General features: G+C 45.4%; 1 protein-coding gene across 3 annotated transcripts in view; it reads right to left on the reverse strand.

The window, feature by feature from the left end:
- Positions 1 to 22,616, reverse strand: part of CELSR2 (cadherin EGF LAG seven-pass G-type receptor 2) — a 133,993-nt gene that overhangs the window by 26,346 nt on the left and 85,031 nt on the right. For all 3 annotated transcript variants that reach the window (XM_048499006.1, XM_048499008.1, XM_048499005.1), the window contains exons 5-14: positions 21,722 to 21,810; positions 8,083 to 8,240; positions 7,003 to 7,166; positions 6,528 to 6,653; positions 5,100 to 5,266; positions 4,615 to 4,800; positions 3,701 to 3,814; positions 2,457 to 2,631; positions 1,548 to 1,689; positions 441 to 561 (exon numbers count right to left, since the gene is read on the reverse strand). In XM_048499006.1, coding sequence (XP_048354963.1) covers positions 441 to 561; positions 1,548 to 1,689; positions 2,457 to 2,631; positions 3,701 to 3,814; positions 4,615 to 4,800; positions 5,100 to 5,266; positions 6,528 to 6,653; positions 7,003 to 7,166; positions 8,083 to 8,240; positions 21,722 to 21,810 — 1,442 coding nt within the window. The remainder of the gene's footprint in view (positions 1 to 440; positions 562 to 1,547; positions 1,690 to 2,456; positions 2,632 to 3,700; positions 3,815 to 4,614; positions 4,801 to 5,099; positions 5,267 to 6,527; positions 6,654 to 7,002; positions 7,167 to 8,082; positions 8,241 to 21,721; positions 21,811 to 22,616) is intronic.

The following is a 22,616-nucleotide window of genomic DNA, read 5'->3' on the forward strand; positions in this document are numbered from 1 at the left end:
CTTTGCTCCTCCAATACACAGCAACAGAAGACTGTTGGGTGTGTTCACACATGTAGACTTATGGAGCATTAAAGTGGATTCAAAAAGATTCAGAAACTTGGATCTACAGCTAGGTCCACAGGTCATGACACCAAAGGACACACAGGCAAAAATTTTGACAAAGGACGTCATTGTCCTACCAGACCTCCACAGAATGCTCATTTACATGCTGTTCTTTTCCTTCCTTCAAGAGGAGTCCTTCTCAGTGCTCTAAGTGCTCTAGGCTCTCAGTGCTCGAAGACACCCACTGCCTCTAAACAGATTTTCACAATGTGGGAAAGAGCCACCACTGCTGGTGACTTGCGACTTATCCTCTCAATATTTTTACCCTCATATGGATCTTCAGATTCCACCCTGGATCTCTGATCTCACCCACCACCATCAAACAGATCACATCACACCTTGCAATGACATTCTCCAGTGGTTTTGTTGCAGTCAGGATCAAAGCCTTTGTCAATGTCACAGTTGCAGGGTCCACATATAGGATGCCCCCACCATCCTCGAGGGCAGGGCTGAGTAAGCCTGCCAGAAAGAGAGCACAGGGCCTGTAATGATCACATTGCAGATATACCAACAGGTCAAAAGAGAACGCATAGCGAATGTTCAGGAGGATGGGGCAAAGCTGCCATTAAGAAAGCAGCAAGTCTAATACTGAAAAGGCTAGTATGAGAATATGCTTAAAAACTCAGTGTGTTATGAGGCACAGATATCATGCATTGCTGATGTCAGGCATAGATAAAGCTCTCTCCACTCACCATTCTACATAGTCTTCCACTCCCACAACAGATAAATGATCACTATCATGACCAATGAAGATCCTATGACTGTATCAGGGTTTTAAAGATTTCAACACACTAAATGTTATAGCAAGAGGGCTGCTTTCTACATTCACAGTATGCAAAGCAGCTTCCCCTCCTAGCATGCGCACATCAACCACACTATGTCTGTCACACATACACACGTACACAGAGGCATATCTAGGCAAACCTGAGTTTGGCATCCCCCACCGTACCCCACCCCACCCCACCCCACCCCCGTATGGGCAGCCAACCTCCCCCACCATGACTAAACAATGATTTTTTTTGCACCAGCTCACAAAACACCACCCACAAAACCCAGCAAAACATATATGGCTCTCTCTCCACCAACTGTCTTTCCTAATTTTGTCCTCACACCAACCCTATGAGGTAAGTTATTAGCCTGAGAAATAGCTCCAAGCCAGTGCAAGTGGGTATTAAGCATGTAAATCTCTCACAAATCATCCCCAGCAAAACATTTACCAAACAAATGTCAGCAACATCTCTCACCTCCAGTGGAATCCACCCCCAAACAGCATCACTTTCAATGGTGCTTAAACTAGGGAGCCCAGATTCTTCTTTTAAATCCACACAGCTCTTCAAGGAATCATTTCTACATACACCATCAGGTAGATGCACCCCTGTGGATACAGCTGCACACAGGTACATACACACAGGCACTCTTTCACAGAGCAGCACCGGGCAACTCACTTGTTCTCGCAGTAGGGCCCAAAGTAGTTGTCAGGACACTCACAGGTGTAGCCATGGGATGAGCTGGGCTTGCGGACACACGTGGCTTGATGCTCACAAGGATTGAGGGAGCAGACGTTAGTGCAACTGTCACCATAGTAACCTGAAGCAGCATAAGAAAAAACCCAAGTAGTGTGCCATTCCCACTATGTAATTCTGGCAGAAAATTCCAGCCTAAGAATGAATGACGCCTCTGGAAGCACACATTTCCAGATGTGCACAAAAGTATGAGAGCCCCTCTTCAAACTGCAGCAAATGAGAAGACTACAGACCTACAGAGAAATCAGTCTTGTGTCTGGAATGCACAGATCCATCAAAAGACCTGTTTACATGATCAATGATCAACTGCTAATCTCACTTCAATTCACAGACCAAATCAGAAGGTGAAATGATCTGAAAGAGAATAACCCCCAGCAAAATCAGGGGATTCATTGCAGAGATAACAACACTGAGATTATATTTGAATTTAGATTTTTTTTTCATTTAGGTTTGTCGTATGCTTATTTAAGCCATTGGGCCACACCAATAGCAATGTTTTTCAGATGCAAGTAATGCACAGGGAAAAAAGAAGCTAAGAACAGAAATGGCTATAATAGTAATAAAAGACAATAAAAAGAATAACCAAACATGGTATCATCCTCATAACAGATTAGCCAAATCATAATCCCATCATATTAAATGAACAACAAGATAGAGCCCTGCCACCCCTGTCTTGATCATGTCAGCCAGCCATGACTGCAGGCCATCCACACCTGCGCAGAGAAGTCCAAAGGTGACACATGTCTCTAACCCCCAACAACTCAATCCAGTTTGTACATTATCGGGCATGGTTAGGGGAGATGTCATATGGAATCTGTCCAATCCACTGACCTGGATCACAGCTGCACGAGTAACTATCCCAGTCGTCATTGCAGTAGCTATTTACAGGACATGGGTTAGAGTCACAGGGGTCAGTGATGATGCAGCCCCGTTCCACATTCACCTTTTCAGCTTGGTTTACATTCAGGGCCACAGCACTGGCTGATGTCTCACCCATTCGTAAGCCCTAGGAACAGAGAAAGCATGGAGAGGTCGGGATGCAACTCCAACTTTTAGAAGGGTACGCACTTGTGGATTTCTTAGCTATGACTCATGCACCAAACGTTCAGACTGCTCAGAATCTAAAGTCACTCCCCAGACTAAACGATGGTCCCTTTCTCATTGGAGAAACATATGCCAGTTGAGAACTATAAAATATTTTGAATTATTAACTATCTGTTAAAATGTATTGTCGAAGGCTTTCGTGGCCAGTTTCAACTGGTTCTGGTGGGTTTTCCAGGCTGTGTGGCCATGGTTTGGTGGATCTTGTTAGGAACAAGATCCACCAGACCACGGCCACGCAGCCCAGAAAACCCACCGGAACCAGTATCTGTTAAAACATTGTTGCCATCTTGGAATGGGGTCAGCCTGCTGAAGTTGTGTGTGTATATCTATATATAAATATCGATATAGTGTGTGTTTGTGTGTGTGTGTGTGTGTGTGTGTGTGTGTGTGTGTGTGTTGCACTCCTACCCAAAGCCTCAGATGAAGACAGGAGGTGCATATAACAGCCTATTCTTACACCTGTCCAGCACAGCCTGTCCCTTGCACCAGGTAGCCAGTCCATGCACTTCCTCCTTAGGCCTCCCCCAGTCCTTTATATAAACCTGGGTATCCTGCACAAGCCCTGAGAGTGCCCCTCCATCACAAGAGCCACCACCTCCACTGTCAGTGGGAGTGAAAAGTTGGCCCCTGCCAAGGCTTCCGGGCTGGGTGCATCCCACAGTGCTCAGCTTAGAAACATCTTGGGCAGTGCTTCCTGGGCTGCTGTTGCCATGGTGGCTCTCCCTGTTGCCTCCAGTGATGCTGAGTTGCCAGGGATCATCTCTTGTATGAACTTCATGGTTGTCCTGTTCCTGCAGCAATTACCAGCTGACTGGGGGAGGGGAGATGCCACTCCCTGACAGTCACTACTAGGAAAAAGGCTCTGGTGACAAAGCTGATGATGGAAGAGAAAGTATTTGCACTGCGTCCATCATGGTCTAGCATAGAAGAGGGTCATCAGTTAGCAGGGACTCCTCTGGACCCACGCTTACCTGCATGCAGCCACGGAAGCCCTGCTGCACTTCCTTCTCCTCTCCCAGAAAGCCGCCAATACTCAGAGTCCGCACTTTCAGTCCATGTAACTCACTGCTGATGTTGGCCACCGCCTGGAAGGCAAGCAAAACATTTGGAGCATCTCCCTCAATTCCCTGATGAACCTATTATGTTCCTATAATGCAAGCATCCGCAACCTTTTTTCAGCCTGGAGGCACCTTTGGAATTCTGACAGAGTGTGGTGAGTGCAGGCACAAATGGCAGCCATAGAATAGCTGCTGCAGGAGGAAGAGTCACCCACAAAACAGCTGCTGCAGCTCATCTTCAGTCACACAGTGAAGATCCTTGTACTGTGCTGGCAGTTGCTGCCAAAGTAGCATTTTAAAAAGTCAGCCCAGCTAATCAAATCTGCAATGGCTGATCAGAATCCTTGCTGGGCAAAAGCCCCACCTGGCCTAAAAACACCTGGCGGACATCAGGAAAAGTGCTGGCCAGTGCCATGGCCTCCGTGGGCTCCACTTTGGGGGCCTTGCTGTAATGGGACAGAGGTCATCAGAATAGCTGTGGAGATGGGGAAAGTGCAGTGAGCTGGAACTACAATAGCAGCAGGTGAAGGCTGATGGAGGGCAGGAGAAAAGACTACAGGAGCAGGAGCCCCATGTCAACCTCCCTCAATGAACTAGAATACTGGGAAACATCTTCATGTCCCCATAGGTCTCACTACTAATTTGTAGTCATTATGTTTTTAATTGGAATTATGAATGTTTATCAATGTTGTGATCTTTGAAGAGATTTTGATTCCCCACACGCTCCCCTTTTCCCTTCTGTGCAGGCTCTGTATGAACAAGAGAAGCCTTCTAAGCTAAAGAGTTTCAGGACATCCTGACTGACAGGGTCCCGCTGCCCACCATACCTGATGGATGCCATAATCAAAGGCCATGATGGCTAGGCACTGGGCCTCTGGGATGTCCCTGCTGTTGTGAAGTTCCAACTGCAGGTGGTGCCAGTCGCCATCATTCACTTTCACCTGGTGCAGCCGCAGTGCTGAGACCTGGCTGTTGGCACGGTACACAGTCATCAGCACGTTTCCCTCGCTCAGCTGTGAAAGAGAGACAGGCAAGAAGAGCATGAGCCCAGCATGGCACAACATCTTCACACTCCCTCCCTCCCTCCACCCCTCCCCAGAAGAATCTTCCATGCCCAAATACATGAGCTAGAGAATAGGATGCCAACTGCAGAGCCTCTAGTCTGCCACAACATTTCTGATACCTACTGGGATTAAGCAGAGCATCTCTTAAGCAGAGACCCAGACCCCCTCTGCAGTCGGCACCTTTTGCCCCTTCCAGTCCATTAATCTGTGGGGTGGCAATGGAAATCTGTCCAACCTTTGACACTTACCAGCAGGGTGATGGTAGAATGCTGCCCAGCCGTAGCATGTAGGAGGACACCACTGCCCTGCCTCGTACGGAACATGAATCCAATGTGCCACGGAAGTGTAATGACTAATGCCAAATTACTCCAGTTCACCACACTGTTGCCCAAGAAGTGCTGGGGACTAGCCATTTCTTCATGAAAATGAAAAACAAAAACAAAAAACCAACACTGATCAGCAAATACCAACTACTGCACAGAAGTGCTGCCATCTATTCTACCAGGACATGTACCCTGCAATTGTGCAAAATGTACAACCTAGGGATTCCCAGTCACACCCTGAGAAAGGATCCCAACACAATTATCACAGACTGCATGCGCCTCCTAAGTTATATTTCGGTAGGGGAAAATTTACAGAAAACTCATGTATGGTGAGGTTTAGGACAAACTAAGAATCAGCATCTTACAACAGAAGCATCTTCTCATTTGCTTGCCATGAGGTTGGACTGGTGTCCACACTGGTTAAGAGCTGCGTATGGTTTCCAGGGACCAGGGATACCAAGAAAGCAGATCTTAGATTGGGATAGAGTTAAGGGTTACAACAGAGAGGCCTGAAGTCAGGAATGTTTTTTTTACTAGCAATCCTCTCTGAATAAAGACTAGACCAGGTGACTGGTTCAACCTTTACAGCATAGCTAGCATCTGATGAGAAGGTTCTTAGGCTGCAAGGATATACTTCCAAGCTATCTTTGGACCCTTTCAGTACTGGGCGTTTGGAATATCAGCAAACAAAATGGCTAAGAAGGGAAGGAGAAGCTACAGGTCAAGGGAAGTTCTGAACAATCACCTTATGCCCTTCTTTAAACCAAGCCTGGAAGCCATTTCCCTAAAGAAGGACATAACAGCTGGTGCTTTCAAAATTCTTTAGTCTTTGCCTGCTTGTATATTGCGTGACTGAAGGCTACCTTACATGACATACATAATGGCATTTGAGAGTACTGTATTCCCTGCAGCTGGGTAAATAGCTCCTGTTTACTTGCATTCCCATGCCTTAGCAAGAGGATGTGAGCTACTTCGCATTCTCACCAAGCTATTAAAATACAATCCTGTGTCCAAAATGTCTGGAAGCATTGTCCTGCTCCTCTCTATCTCATTCCCTATTTCTAGCAGAGGGGTTTCGTTTTCTATCCTCTAAGCATGAAAGAAATTCCTCCTACTTGAATTACAGCACTGGACACCTCACACTTCCCAAAGGCATGGGCACATTTTCCCTAGGGACTGGAACAAGACAGAGACTTCTGTTGACATTTTACACCTTGATCTAGTTAGCTGAGGAAAAACAAGCAAAACCCCTTCCCCACCCCCTCCTCATCTCCCAGGGTGACTACAATTCAAACAGCACAAACACCATGACCACCACCACCACTCCAGTCTCCTATAGCCTCCATTTTTTACCTTGCTTGCAGTTCTTGCCTCCAAAACCCAGAGGGCACTCACAACTGAAGGTGTTCCACTGGTTGACACATGTGCCTCCATTGTGGCATGTGTTGCTGTCACACACATTCTTCTTTGCTGAACAGCCTAGAAGAATGATGCAAGATGTTATGTGAAAGGGTAATAGCATAAGTGGCTTCCCCACTGAAGTGCCAGGGCAGGGAGCGATTGAGATCATTGATAAATGCCAAATGGTAAGTGCTAATGACAAGCCAGGGCAGAGAATGGCTGATGTCACTGACAAAACTATTGAGGAACAGAATGAAAACTATGCCCAAGAATCTCTTCTAACCCAAACAATGTATATTCCACAATGTTTCCCTATTAAAAATGGTTAGCGTTATACTTTCCCCACCAGTCTGCAAAGTGATTACCCCACCCCACAAATGTGGGCAAAATTCCAACCTTCTGCCCAGACTCTCAAAGTACCCCATACCAGGCACAGTCCCATTGTTGGCAATGAAGTCTGCCATGTCCACCTCTTGATTATCAATCAGGAAGTCCCGCATACAGCCTACAAAGTGCCGATTCCGTACAGGGAAACTCTCGGGCAGATCAGGAACGCCACCTAATAACAATGGACCGGTCAGATCCAGGGACCTGGGAAGTCAAAATGGGAATTAATTAGAAGACAACAAGCATGGCATGGTTGATCGAGCGCCATTGTTTGGTAGGAGTGAAACTGTGAATGATATAGCAGTGTTCTGATAAACATCAGCAGAGCTATGAATTCTGGCAGGTATCTACAACTGGAAGTGCAATCCGAACCACAGCTATACCTTTCTAAGCTGGCTGGCTTCAATGGACTTTAAAGGTGTAACTCTTAGGACTGCATTATGCGAAGTCAAATAGGGAATAGAGGGTTCATAATTATAGAGCCTAAACATGGAAGGCAGGGAATAAAGACATTTTATCAGGCCCAGGCTGGTACTTCTATTATACAATCAATTAATGCCATTTCTGTAATAAAATAACAATGTCTCCTTCATGGATTAGGACATATATACAGGAAAGAACTATGTATACTGGCCTGTGTTACTAGTTTGTATTATAAGTCATGGTTGGGTCCTGAAGATTTAGTAGCCTATTTGTGTGAGTCTAAAGGTGCTGCAGCAGTGGGTAGCAGGGGAAGACTGAGGGGCATAGCAGCTCTACAGTGAAAACCTGTGTTAGTTACGTGACCCAGGAGATCACAGTTCACATGCCGCCTCAGCCATGAACTTATTGGAGCAATCTTGAGCAAGCAACTTTTTCTCCAGCTGCATTAATGGGAACAGAGACCCGCTCCCTGCCTACCTTGGAGGGTCTCTCACAAGTGTGATGGGGTATAACTCAAGTTTCCTATTATTGGCCCCTGTAAGGTGAAAGTAACCTGAAACATCAACACAACCTATCCTCCCAATAGGCATTTTACTGGCAAACAGTAATCACTGTGGAGACAGTTTCCCTTAACTGGGCCTATTAATTGATCATTTTGTAGAAGTACATAATTTTATAGAAGTACACAGCTTCTTACTTCTTAGTGCCCGACTGGGTCCCTTGAGCTGAGCAAGAATAGTTTCCCAGGATGGGCCCGAACTTCAAGGCCACTGAAGTGTCGCAGTCATCCACTGTCACCACAGCCACCTTCTGATCAGAGGGCCCCTGAGGAACTCCGGATTTGCCCATGACAGGCTGTGGAGAAAAAGCAGATTCCTGTTGCAGAAGGCTCAAGGCAGACAATTACAGAGTCCTGGTGATGCAGTCACCAACAGATAAGAGCAGGATGCTGTCTAAGCTAACACAAGCAGACAAAACCTCTCTCCCAGCTTCCCTTGAGCCAGAATGGCTGCATTTAGCCTGAATTCTTGGGCAGCCATGAAGGAGCTGGCAGGGAACAGAAGTTGGATGCTGATGATAGCGCATGGCCCTGCCTCCGAGAAAAGAACGCGCTGCACACCAGCTGGGTGTTCTGGAAGAGCATTTTGACAGCATTGCCAGGATTCCAAGGAGCTGAGCACCAGGGTCAGAGTACTTGCACATGGGATGCTGAGCACTTAATAAACAGGATGGTTAAAAAGACTGGAATTTTTCCCCTTATTGTTTCAACACAAGTTTACTTGTGAAACAGCAATCTGAATATGCATGAGCAATTGTAAGGACAGAGCCAGGGGCTAGTGTAGATTAATGAGTTTATTATAAAAGAGAATAAGCATGGGGTATGCTCTGTTGGAGGCAACTAAATAATCAGATATACAAAAAGATCTAATGTAGTGTCTCACATTGATCCATCAGCAGCCACTACCCACTTGTTTGCCATCCAGCTCAACATATTAAAAACGTTAAGCCGGTTTTTTCAGGAAGTGCATCCTGAAAATTTCATGATGCCAATTTCTGTACCAACAATCTGGCAGGTGCCCAGAATACATTCAGAGCCTTGGATGCCAGTAACAAAAGCACTGCGCCGGCACAACAGAAGGCAACAGGTTTTGTATTTTAGGCAGCGTTTGTGGAGGTGAGTTTTCATTCAACCGTTTCTGCCTGCAGTCCCTGTGCGGGATCATTTATGGGATGTGCATACTGTATCCTTGGCCAGCCAGGCCAACTTTTGCTTCCTTCTTTGATTTTCCTGCTGCTACCACATCTGTCCTTTTCGCAAGGCACAAAAAGTCCTATAACCAGTTTTTTCCCACTTGGCTTGTGTGGGACAGGAATGTTTCTAGAACAGCAGTTGTTTTGTTCTAAAAGACAGCACTTTTATGAGGCTAACAAAAAACAGGAGAAAGAGTAGTACAACAAAGAGGACAACCTCTTTGGCATAATAAGCCACTAATGAGTAAACTCAGGGTTTAATTATAATTTAGTGGCAATTACAAAATAGACAGTAAGATACACCCTGATAATTCATGACTGTACTTTTAAGGATCTTCACATTTGGTTACATGGAATTTGTAATTGTCTTTCAAGAGTTTAGAAGGTCAATAAACCTTGCTCTCAAAGTCTTTCTCATCATCACACATACACAAGAAACAGGGAGGGAGGGAAGAGAGAACTATATCCAATGTAGTCAGACAAACAAGAGATTCTTAAGTCTCTTTGGCAAGGAAATCCCATGGAAAAACCTGCACTGTGCCACTGCACCATGTCACTTTGGACTGTAAACTACATGGACTGAGCTTCTGTTTAGGACTGTCTCCCCCTGCATTGTATTTGTCCATTGGGCTGGTGCTCAGCTTCAGGCCCCCACGCCTGGCAGGAGAAGAACACAGGTCATCAGTTACTGCTTTTGTGTGCAGGATTGGACTATAGAACTTTAAGAGAAATTCAAAGGCCATAGCTAGGAAACAGGGCAGTTCCAGACAAAAGAAGAGAAATGCAGCTGGGGAAAGGAGGGGAGGGCGTGGTCATGGCAACAGGTCACAGCACAGCACCCAGGAGGACTGGCAGGAAGCCCAAATCTTCCCTCAGCCTTTGAGACACTCCTTCCCTCAGACTGCTAAAAGCAAAATTGGGGGTGGGGGGTGTAGCTTAGCACAATGATCTGCACATAGCCCTCCCACATCCCTCTAGCACTGGGAACATCTAGGGAAACTCCCTAGGGCTGGAATGTTTTTCATGATACATTCTGTACTTTGGGACTTATTCCTGAGTACAAAATATACATGATTGTTTATGAATGGTACAATATACAAACTGCAGCTTTTCCCTGAGACATACGTGGATGGGTGACCAGAAAAGGACTGGGGTTGCCAACTGCCTGGACAAAAAAAAAAGTCTTGTCCTTTTAATACAGGGCTATTATTTACCAGGTGATGTTATTGTCCTCCACACCATGAAAAGGTTCAGCTGCTCATTTCCACATGTTAAGCTAACAAAGGGTTCTAAGGATAGACATTTTACTCCAGTTCTGTTGGCAACCCTTAAAAAGGACTGGAGTCCCACTTTTGAAACAAACCCTGAAATTCATGCACTTCCAAGCACCATAGTAATCACACAAATGTTGTGACCCTGTTTCTTATTGGGAAAGGCTGCATCTCCTTTCTGAGGCTAAATTAAATGTTAGGGGACCTGGTCATGGCTTCCCAACGCCATGCATAGCTTGCCTAGATCAGGGGTAGGGAACCTGCGGCTCTCCAGATGTTCAGGAACTACAATTCCCATCAGCTTCTGTCAGCACGGCCAGTTGGCCATGCTGGTAGGGGCTGATGGGAATTGTAGTTCCTGAACATCTGGAGAGCCGCAGGTTCCCTACCCCTGGTCTAGATGATACCTTCCCCCCTTGATCTAGATGAACTAGGCTAGCTCCACCTCATCAGATCTCAGAAGATAAACTGGATCAACCCTGGTTAGTATTTGGATGGGAAGATCACCACACAGTTGCCACACAGAGGGAGGCAATGGCAAACCACATCTGAACATCTATTGCCTTGAAAACTCTACCATAACTTTACAAGAAGTGGGGTTCCCTGGGCCTATGTGTTCTTACTTGCATGTTGAATGCTTGTGTGATTGCAAAACAAGTTCCTCTTTTTTGTGCCACTACCCTAAATTAAAATCCAACCTTCCACAAGACTAATGTCTTGGGGAGCCCTAGAAGTAAAGGCTGGCAGTTTCCCAGCTATTTCAGTCCTTCTCCTGTGCATGCGTGTTTAATGTGTCTCATTGTGAGCAAGTAATCTAAGGTGCTTGTGAAAAGGAGCTGCCTTCTTAAACAGGAAAAGACTTTGTCGTTGCAGATTAACCTACTGGACAATAAGAGAAAATAGCTATCAATAACTACTGGTGACAGATGTAATGAAAAGTATATCAAACTTAAGTCTGAGTTAGTTTAACAATAGAGAACAGTTACGTCCAGATACCTTCTTGCAAAGGAATCTCGCATTCAGACAAAGCATTTGAACAAAGACTAACAAATGTTAATAAGCTTTTTAATCCTCCCTGCCCTTGATTGGCAGGCAGCCTCTCCCAATCCAGATTTAAGGAATTTGCCCCACATGGGAAGGTGCACCCCAGTCCGACTCCAATCATTCTGAAGCACACTTCTCACACATCACTATACCCCAATCATGTTTTACAACAACTCTCCAGCCTGCCTCTGTGGCAGGTGGGCAAATGGTTGTCTCTCTGCGGAAACACATCTTCTGATCTACCTGACCTCCTTGAGCATTTTATGGCTCTCTTCCCTGGGAAAATAAATGCCTGTGAGGATACCAGAAGCTCCCCAATGTACTTCAAAGCACCTTAAACCACAGCAGCCTAAAATTGGCTGAAAATGATGGAATCCAAGCATGTTAGTAGAGAAGAACAAGCAGGGGACCCACAAGGATGTGCCAGGAGTCCTCCCATTTCTCCTGCCCAACCATTTCCTCTTTCCTTCTCGCAGAAGCCCCCACGGCCTCTCCACTTTCCCTGCTTCCTTTTCATCTTTCCACCCATCAGTCAATCTACTTTAACTGCTCCCTTGTGTTCAACTTTCCCTGCTTCCCTTCTCCTAGCAACCTGTATGTGGGGAAACTATTGTCCAGTTGTGAAGGTGGCCACTGCGCTGGGCCCAGTTGAGCATTTTCAGCCACTAGGCTGGGCCCAGTTTTGCAGTGAGGAACCTGCAAGAATTTGCAAGGGGCACCTAATTTTTCCCTGTAACCCCTCCTCACACTACTTCCTCTTCCCCTCCTTCTAGCAAACCCCAAATCTGTATGCTTTCCTACTTTCTCATCATCCACCCACCCACCCATTGTTTATTGCCCTCATCACCAGCTACATTTTTTATTTACTTTATACCCTGCCTTTCTCCACAATGGGAACCCAAAGCAGCATAAATGCTTCTTCCCTCCATTTTATCCACACAATCCTGCAGTTAAGACAGGCAGACAGAATGTGATTGGGCCAAGGTCACCTAATGACTGGGTTCCCGTTAGCTAGTGAGCTCCCACAGCACCGTGGGGATTCAGAAGTCTCCCAGATCGTAATATATGAAACTCTAACCACTACACCAGGGGTAGGGAACCTGCGGCTCTCCAGATGTTCAGGAACTACAATTCCCATCAGCCTCTGCCAGACTGGGGCTGATGGGAATTGTAGTTCCTGAACATCTGGAGAGCCGCAGGTTCCCTACCCCTGCACTACACCATCCTGGCATTCATGGCTGGCTGCTATTTAACAGCAGCATGCAACTGAACCTGGGAAAGTCATGCAAGTCACATGGTAGCAAGTTACCTGGTAGTTGCTGCCAGACCTGGCCCAGATGATCCCTTCTTCAAAGGCCAAAAGGTTCCTACCTTTTACTGACAAAATCCAAAGGCTTAAAGACTGGCAATATTGTTGTGGTTACCTAGCAAGCACAACCGAAAGCCTTCATTTCTTAAAGCTACAGACACTGCTGCTTCTATCAGGACAGTTTTAACTCCTTAATATTTTTATTTTTTAAAAAAAGATTTCAGATTTTTTTTTTACAAATCTGGGGCTTTTCTCTGGTTTGCAGAAAGATCTGTCATGTCTGTCCATCATACTAATCTCTGCATTTAAGGATCTATAGATGGATCTATGATCACAATTAGATATATTGATGATGGTAAAAGAAATGAGAAACTTTGCACAAATGATAATCACACAGATAGGAGACAAGTCTATCAAGAAGTCATGCTTTAGATAGCTTGGGTCAGTGAAGTTAGGAAGCACTACAAGAAGCAGATCCCCTCCCCCTCCCCGCCCAGGGGACTTGCCTTATACTAAATGAGGCTACGGACCATTTGGACCATTATTGATTTCTAAGGTTAGGAGGGGCAATTAGAGTCTCAGGCGAAGAAAAGTCTTCACAGTCTAGTTTTATCTAATCCTTACTTTGAGAAGCTCAGGGTAGCATACCTGGTTCTATTCATTTTATTCTCGTAACAACCCTGTGAGGTAGGCTAGGTAAGACAGAGAGAGTCTGACAGCCTGAATTGAAGTCTGGTCTGTTGGGTAATACTTGATCATTCTAACTGCTGTACCACACCGGTTTCTTTTTCCAAACCCCTCTACCAGAGATAAGAGATCACTTTTATTGTGAAATGTCCAAAGAAGCGAGACTCTTTCTTCTAACGAACATTATAAGACTACCTTATGATTTTAAATGGTTAATGATCATTTTACATTGAGTTACAATGTCCTGACCTGTGTTTTCATCGATCTTTGTTTTTGGGAGGTACAATGTCAATTAAATTAAATAAATGTAAACAAATGCCATATCAAGAACCCCTAGATCCATGGTGCTTCACCCTAAGGAAGAATGTGTTGGTGGTCTGGCTTTATGTACCTACATGACAGAGGTTCCTTAATTACAAACTTGCTTCTCCTTAATACGACACATTGCGTACTGTAATTAACGCACTGTAGCCAGTAGTCATACAGCTTTTTCTATAGTCCTGGGGCACCTCCCAGGAATGGGATGCTGAAAAAGATTTCCATTCAGTAAAAACCCAATTTTCAGTAAAATAATGCTGAATAAACTTTCAATAATGCCTTATCTTACTTCTTTGTTTAATGTTAACTATCAAAGAGCCTACAGCCTACTCCATTATAACGCCCTTTCATCTAACTATACCAATGGGATTTATAACAAAGTACCAAGTGAGGGTGTTGAAAACTCGGAACATATATTATTTGAATGCTCATATTATGATGAGATACATTGGATGCTTCTGTCCCTTGACCAGACAAACCCTTCTTTGGCTAAGAAAGAAAAGATTAAAATACTGTTATCAGATACCAATAAAAATCTAACGTATTCTGTTGCCAAGTTTGCCTGGATATCTAGTAAAATCAGGAAGGCCCGACAGAGCTCTACTGGCTCTGCCAGTAAACCCTTATTATTAATTATTATTAGACTGATATTCCACTCATTATCTTGAGCTGATGTTTTGAGTTCTTGAGGTCTATTATCTGCATTTTGTTAACTGTTTTAATCTGTATATTTGTAATATCTGTAAATTTTATGATTTTAATTCTTTGGATCTTGTTGGTCAATGACCGTAAATAAACTATCTGATCTGATTTCCATTCAGCAATAGTGCAGCAGTGCTAGTAGAATCGCCTCTTACATCATGGAAGTCTGTGCTCAAAAAGCAGTAGCAACTGTCACAGCATTCTTCAGGCAGATGAGCAGAGCTGCCAAAGAAATGACTATTGTCTAGAGATTATTGTTAGTCTGATCAAATTTCCTTATCAAATCAGGACTCCTCCATCCCTTGGATTACTCAACAAATCAAATTCTGATCCATAGGACCTCCAATGAGCTTCCCAACTAAGTTTGGGGTTTCTTCCCCCAGTGTGTGCAGAAACTGTGGGCACTGAAGGATACTTTTTTGCCAAGAGTGCCATGATCACACACGATGACAATCTTGCAATTTAGGAATTGTGGCAAATATGTGCAAGTGATTTCCCCAAATTTATCCTATTTCTGGGGAACCTCAGGGAAATAATGGGGAGATGTTTGCCATAATCTCTAAGTTGCAAGGTCATACAACGGTGCTCCTATGATATTTAGAATTATCTTTTCTGGCATATGCCTGGTTCATAAACACTTGGGTTAAAAAATAAGTGGAGGTACAGGCATCAAAGTTCATAAACTTCAGTAAAAGTTCTTCAGATCCAAACCTAGGAACAGAAATGGGCCAAACTCTAAATGAGATAAAGCTATATGAATCCACTCATCACACTGTTGTTAATAATCATCTCCTCATATTCATGCTTCCTAAATGAAATATGTAGCAGTAAGATTGTCTGGACTGGCAGCAACAGCCCCAATAAGGCTGGAGATTTCCCCGGGGCCACAGAAGACAAGTAGGACCCGCTCACCACGCTCTTACCTCAAGTAGCCCCAGTTGATGCAGTCAGAGCATCCATGGGGGCGGGGGAGTGACAGCATCAGCACCTAAATGCAGCTACTCTCTCATGAGCCCCAGAGTAGCTGGTACCATTGCCCAATGCTGAAAAAGCAATGACAATGCCAGCAAGGGATGGAGAGGAAGCCTGACCAGCCAGCGATCACAGCCAGGGAGAGGCCAAGTTGGGCAGGGGCATGGGACAGATGGAGGACCTGACTATTGAGGAGCCAAGGGGAGACAACCATGGATGGGGAGGAGACTGGGGGAAGTGGTAGTCCCACCCTGGCCCAAAGAATGGCTTGTGCCACAGCAGTGGGGCCAGGGAGTGGGGCTGGGATTGAATGCTAAAGACAGAGAAGAGGGATTTTAAAAAGACTACACAGCAGGCAAGGAGGAGAGAGATAGAGAATTGTTCTGAGCTCCTGTAAGCCAGTTTGTGGGAAGACTTGTGGTGATGCAACCATCCCTCCCCCCTTTTCCTATTATGAGGCCTGGGGAGACCCTTGGGAGATAAGGAGGCATGATGGCCAAAGGCAAGGGATTGGTACCAAAAAGGAAGGAACCTCACTATGAGGGGAAAGGATGGAGGCAGAAAATTCATGAAAAAATAAAACTAATGAATAATGCATCACCAACACTACTAGCATAAAACATTTTACATCTGTTCATGCATACCAATGTTAAGTCATTTGGGGAACAGCCAGAGGGACAAAACTACTCGCCTGGACTTACCTTAAGTGACTTTTTACATGTTTGGGTTAATATTACGTAAGAATTAACCTGAAATCTAAGGATAATATTATGAAAGGATTAACCTGAAATCTGAGGATCGAAGGAGCCTCAGAGACTAACTTCCCCCTTTTTCGCTACATAGTGATGCATTCTCAGATCATTCACAGCCAAAGAAGGTGAAGAAATACACCTTCATTTCTCCTATATCAAAGCAGCACTGAGAAGTACATGACAGGGGAATCTTGCTTTCCCTTTTTGACAGTGATACCAAAAATCCAGGTTCTCAGAATAGTCAGCACCTGAAGGATTAAAGCCAAGGATTCTGAGACGTAATATTGAGCCTACTGGTATAAATCAGAGCTTCAGACAAGGCTGTGTGGCATAGACCCTGAGGGAGAGTGAGTTCTCCAAGGTCATGGATGGCCTGGAAAATACACAGAATTTCCCATATAAAGTCCAGTAAAACAGCCTGGGGCATCTTCCAGACAGCCTTAGTACTCCAGTTTAATTTCTCTTTGTTATAGTTTTATTTCCGCATTTCCTCCCAACTTTGTTAGCAATCCTTCACTGTCCTGGTTTTTCTGCAGTTTTTTTTCCAGCTCTATCTGAAACCTGCTTTCTCCAACCTTTGTAAAAAATGATTTGCCTTTGGCAGTCTGAAATTCCTGTGCTGTTTCGCAAGCCTCTGCTAACATCACCATTCTGGCCGGGGAGGGTGGTGATTCATTTTTATTTGCACCCCCCCCCCCCCAATCACTAAAGTACTACATACACATGGGGAAGTTCCTCGTGAAAATAGGCAGTGTGGAACTATCACCCTGATCCACCGTGGTATCATTGGAGGCACCCCAGAGGCAGGAAAAATCCAGATCAGGGCTGTTGTCTGAAAGATGCCTCAGCCTGTATATCCTCTGCCAATTCTACCCAACCAGTGAATTTCATGGCACTCCTGCTCTTTGGGGAGAGAGCAGAAAGGCCCCCTTTTTAAATTTCTTCTACTAGCAACAGGAGTAGACAGGGAGATCTGCCTGTGATTCCACCCCATTTGACTTCCATAAACATACACTCAGCCCGACTACACAGAATTAGATGGATCAGTATGCCCAAGTGGCAGGCTTGGCAGAGAGTTGAGATTCCAAAGTAAACACTTACTAGGAGCAAAGTAGGACTGGGTCGGCTCAGGCAAATAGTGCTTCCCCTACTTTTTTATTCAGGTGGTAGAAGCAACACACTAGTGGAAGAACAGTCCAGTCATGAAAAAAAAGCAGCTCATGGGTAACCCAGCTCCTATAGCAGGATAAGGAGAAACTTTGTAGGCATTGAGAAGCTTGGGCAGGGTATACCAGTTTTAATGTACTGTACTAATTTCTCTGGAACAAATAGCAACACTGTTTTACCCCAATTGACAGAAAGGGAGCTGAGACCCAGAGTTTGTGCACATGACATTGTCCACAACCCCAGGTACTTGAAAGATGCTTTGGTCAGAGACTTTAACTCTGGCACAAGTCAATCACCACAAAACATAAGGCCGGAAAATATAATTTTTGTGGAAGTCAATGTTTATTGACCTCCAGTCAACAAACTCTGCAGACATTCCGGTTGCAAGAGGAGGAAAGTGCCTAGGACAAGCACTGAAAACCCCTCTCACCTCTACTGCTGCTTGGCCAGCTTCAGTGATCAACTGTGTATGATGCCTCATGGACTTCAGAGGGGGAGCCCATACTCTAACACTGGACCCAACCAGGCCAAGCCCAGCATTAAATTGTGGGATTGAGGGAGCCAGACAGCCAAGGGCATCCCTCGCTTCAAGTGCCGCCCAGGGCACAAGCCCTCGCTAGATACACTTCTGGGAGGAGGCCAAGTACACTCCCCCCATTTCCCCAGTATTATATAAGAAGTTGACAGCCACTATCCCCACAATACCAGATTGTAATGACCGGGGCAGTTTCTATTCTAGGCATCCTTGACAGGAAAAATAAAGCACCACACAAATTTTCCACAACGATCCTGATTTGAGGTTAATGTGGGTGTTATGGAGCAATATCAGATTGTTGCGGAACAGTAACACCACACCCTTCCTCTGTCCCAGTGTTTCAGCATGCTCCTGGCCTCCAGGCCATGAAGCAACACTACTCAACACAGCTAACTTTCCTTTGACAAACTATCACTGATAAGCTAACACCACTGACAAGCCAAGCTGGTAGCCTGGATCCCCATTTTACCTTTTTGATTAATGGTGATTTTGTGGAATGATTGCCCTTTAAAATAGGGCTGAAACCTCTAGTATAGAAACTGCGAGTATGGCACAGACAGCAAGTATTGTGAAACTGGCACCCTCCACTGTGCTACCTCAGTAGGTAACCGTCTGCTGGCAAGGAGGCTGTGTGCTTGGATGAAGCTGCCGCAGGCAATCCAGCTCATTGGTGGTGATACCTATGCTCAGAAACATTCCCAGGAGTGGGAAGGCCAACACCCTATCTCAGCCAAGGAGCTGCCAAGTGGGAGCATGCAACTGGACTCCAACTGCACTCCAGCAAGAAGCTCCAAGCTTGGAGGGAGGATCCACTCCTGACTCTGCTCACCACAATCACGTTGCTCTGTCTAGCCACCACTCATTAGTCCAGTCTGTTATGGCCCTGATCACCCCCCATATATATTATTGCAATATATTTTCTTTAAAATCATATTGGCAGAAGCCAGTTGTCACAACACCTCTCTGTGTAGGTAGCAGCATGTCCACTTGGCAGCAAGCCAAAGGTCAAAGGTTTGCTTCACAAAATCTAATCAAAGGGATGAGTTACTCCTGCATAACCTGGAGGTCTCATTTTGTTTGAGGGCATGCTTGATTACCACACCTTGCTGAAACATTGTAAGACAAAGGAATATGGAAAGCCACCTTAGAATCAGATGCTGCATTTTTACTATCTCTTGAACACATCAGCAACAGATGGTTGCTTCTCTGCATTTCCCTCACCCATTGTTATGGCTTTCCTAAACCACTCACCTTATCCCAATCTAATGTCTCAGCCAAGTCTGAATAACTTGGGCAGTGTCTCTAAGGAGTTAATCTGCATGGAAGCCTTACAGCGTTTCCTTGTTTAGCTTAACAAAGCAATTTGGCCCTATTGTCCCGGACTTAGTAATAGTTGAGCTGATTAATTAGCTCTGCACCCCAAACCCAGCACAGATGTGAAACTTAGTGCAATTGGTTCCTTTTCCCGCCAAGAGAACTATCTACCTTATAAAAACCTAGTTCACCTGCAACACCTTGCTCATTACTAGCCTGTGCCTCCCTTGGTCTAGTTAGTGTGAGACACAATATCGTCTTCTACTGGGTTTCTGTGATGGCGTGGAATCCCTGCCTTCTACTACAAGATCGTTAGGTAACGTATCACCCTGCTGCTTCCCAACTCCCTCTCTATCCTCCCATTTACTTTTCCAACCTCTCTACATACTAGGAACTTGTGTGTATGCACTCTTATACCTTGCTGTATGTGTGTATTTTAAACCAAATTTATATAAATATTTTGAAACTCAATTTGGACTTTTGCATTACTCTGCGGAATGCTCCCTGCCAATACATAGTCTAAAAGATCCCCTCCTAGCTGCCTCTTGCATTGCCAAGTCGAGTATCCATTCCTCTTCACTATATTAAAACCATATGTGTGCTGTTACACTCTTAGCAGCTGGTGGAGATTCCCTTTTAATAAATTTATAACCCCTGTTAGGCTAGGTAACAAGTCAGACCAGTGATGGTGAACCTTTTCGAGTCCGAGTGCCCAAATTGCAACCCAAAACCCACTTATTTATCGCAAAGTGCCAACACGGCAATTTAACCTGAATACTGAGGTTTTAGTATAGAAAAAAAGGTTGGCTCCAAGACATGCGTTACTCAGGAATAAGCTTGGTGGTAGTCAATGGCTTTGCTTTGAACCAACCGTGCAACTCTTCCAACGGGTGAATCATGACCCTAGGAGGGTTTACTCAGAAGCAAGCCCCATTGCCAGCAACCAAGCTTACTCCCAGGTAAAGGATAGCGCTTTAGTCCTTCCCATGAAAATCAGTGGGGTTTAACATCACTTAACAGGATTACCTACACTGCTTCCCCAAAACTAGGTTTAGGTTTAATGTTAATAATCGAGCCCAGTGGCCCAGGCCAGCCTAGATGTGGTGTGTGTGTGTGTGTGTATGTCTCTGCGCGTGCCCACAGAGAGGACTCTGAGTGCCACCTCTGGCACCCATGCCATAGGTTCACCACCACTAAGTTAGACAAACATAAGCAAGCCCTGGCAAAGGAATTAAAAAAAACCCTCAAAGGAATTGACAGCAAATTGTGAGGTACAATGCACGACTAGGTAACCCATTATTAGTAGTCATCAGATTCTTCTCAGCATTATATGAGTTCTTGCCCATTTTCAAGTGGTTATTACTTCATTCTTCAAGCTGATGCAATACACTGTGTCCTAAACATATGACAATGACCCCTAGTGACCAGCTAGAGTTCTGATAGTCCCTGGCCATTTTCAGGGTGTGATGAAAGGCTAGGGACTGTTTAAGCATGGCATGACTCCCAAAGGCAGAGAAGCATTTTGGGGAGTTCAGACCATCAGCAAGATAAGCTGAAGATCATTAGTTACTCTGTCTATGAGACCACCATTCATGTGTCTATATGGCTATAACACAAATTCTCTGACACACTTCCTTCTCACACTATATGGGCCTCCCTGTGGTCAACTCTAATTATGTAAAGAATTGTTTCTGGATCTAGAAACACTCTGCATCACACTCAGACGGGAGATCTTTTTGCTATGCCCCTTCTGCACTGCTGTTGCTTTGATTCAAAATGATGACTTTTTGAAAAAAAAATGGCAAATCTACTGAGCCTATAAAATAAACACCAGTTCCACAGGAGAACTGGGCGGGGGGGGGGGGGGTGGGTAAGGAAGCACACAAGGATCTGCAAGCAACTAATGCAGGCAAGGGGTCTTCTGAGTTTCCCTGCTGTGAAGCCTTATATCCTTGAAATCTGCCTTCCCAATCTTTGGCCACTGCCTTCTTCCCCACCTCCAGCACAATGAAAGCCTGCTCCTCCCCCTCAGTATCCACTTGCATCTCCCTGTGCCATTCATTCCCCTGGGCAAACCCTTTCAGTCCCCAGCTTATTAACAGAAGCAGGCAGCTGCCCGTGACAATTGCACCAGCTGCTCACCCCCTGTCAGCAGCCTCCGCATTACAGAATGACTTCTTGAAACTCCCTCAAATGAGAACCACCTCCATCTGAATCTCTGCATTTAGGGCACTATGACTGCTAACAGCTGGGGCCTTTAGGAGTCCAGAGTAGCCAGATGCTTAGACAGTGGTTGGCAACAGTGACCTCCACTGGTCCTTAAATATCCCATATCCTAGCAGCATCCAGAACAGGCACAGGGGCCACCTAAATTTATCCAGTTGTTCCCCAGAGCACAGCAAACTGGAAAACCTAACATAAAATTATGCATAGGGCATACACAGTGTGCTGAGGTTCAATGGGTTGGTCATTCCACCAACTATCTTCTTCTGTTCAGCATGAGAGAGTCTTACCTTGTTGTAGTAGTGCAGGTGAACAGTGTGCCACTGCCCATCACTCACACCCCCGGGAATGAATGGAAAGACTGTGCTCGTTGACTCTCCTAGGGAAAGGATGAGACACAACTCAGAGAAAGGATCTCAAAGAGAGAATGCACTGTCATGAACAGCGTAGTCATCATCATCATCTTGCCAGCCAGGGACGTAGGTATACATTTTTAATGGGGGGCTTGGGAGGGCATGGCCACACCTCCCCAAGGGCTGCCCCCTAAGTTCCACTCCTGCCTGGCTCTGTCCCCCCATCCAAACCCCCCATCCCCCGCCCACACCGGCTGGGCTCCCAGCCGGCAGCCCCTTCTGCCCTCCCCTCCGGGGAGGCCACAAGAGACTGCCGTCCCCAGCCTCGGAGCAGAGGTGTATATAGGCAAACTGGAGCCCAGTGACAAAACCTGAGTTTGGCGCCCCCCCTGGTATTGGCAGCCACCCTCCCCCCACTATGAAGAAGAAGAAGAAGAAGAAGAGGAGTTTGGATTTATATCCCCCTTTTCTCTCCTGCAGGAGACTCAAAGGGGCTGACAATCTCCTTGCCCTTCCCCCCTCACAATGATATGACCAGACAATGATTTTTTGCACCAGCTCACAAAACACTTTCCACAAAACCCAGCAAAACATACATGGATCTCTTCCCACCAACTCTCTTTCCTAATTTTGTCCTCACACCAACCCTATGAGGTACGTTGTTAGCCTGAGAAAGAGCTCCAAGCCAGTGCAAGTGGGTATTAAGCATGTAAATCTCTCACAAATCACCCCCAACAAAACATTTACCAAACAAATGTCAGCATCATCTCTCACAAAACACCTCCAGTTGAATCCACCTCCAAACAGCATCACTTTCAGTGGTGTTTAAACT

This window comes from Sphaerodactylus townsendi, linkage group LG05 (assembly GCF_021028975.2).
Source record: "Sphaerodactylus townsendi isolate TG3544 linkage group LG05, MPM_Stown_v2.3, whole genome shotgun sequence".
Taxonomy (NCBI): domain Eukaryota; kingdom Metazoa; phylum Chordata; class Lepidosauria; order Squamata; family Sphaerodactylidae; genus Sphaerodactylus; species Sphaerodactylus townsendi.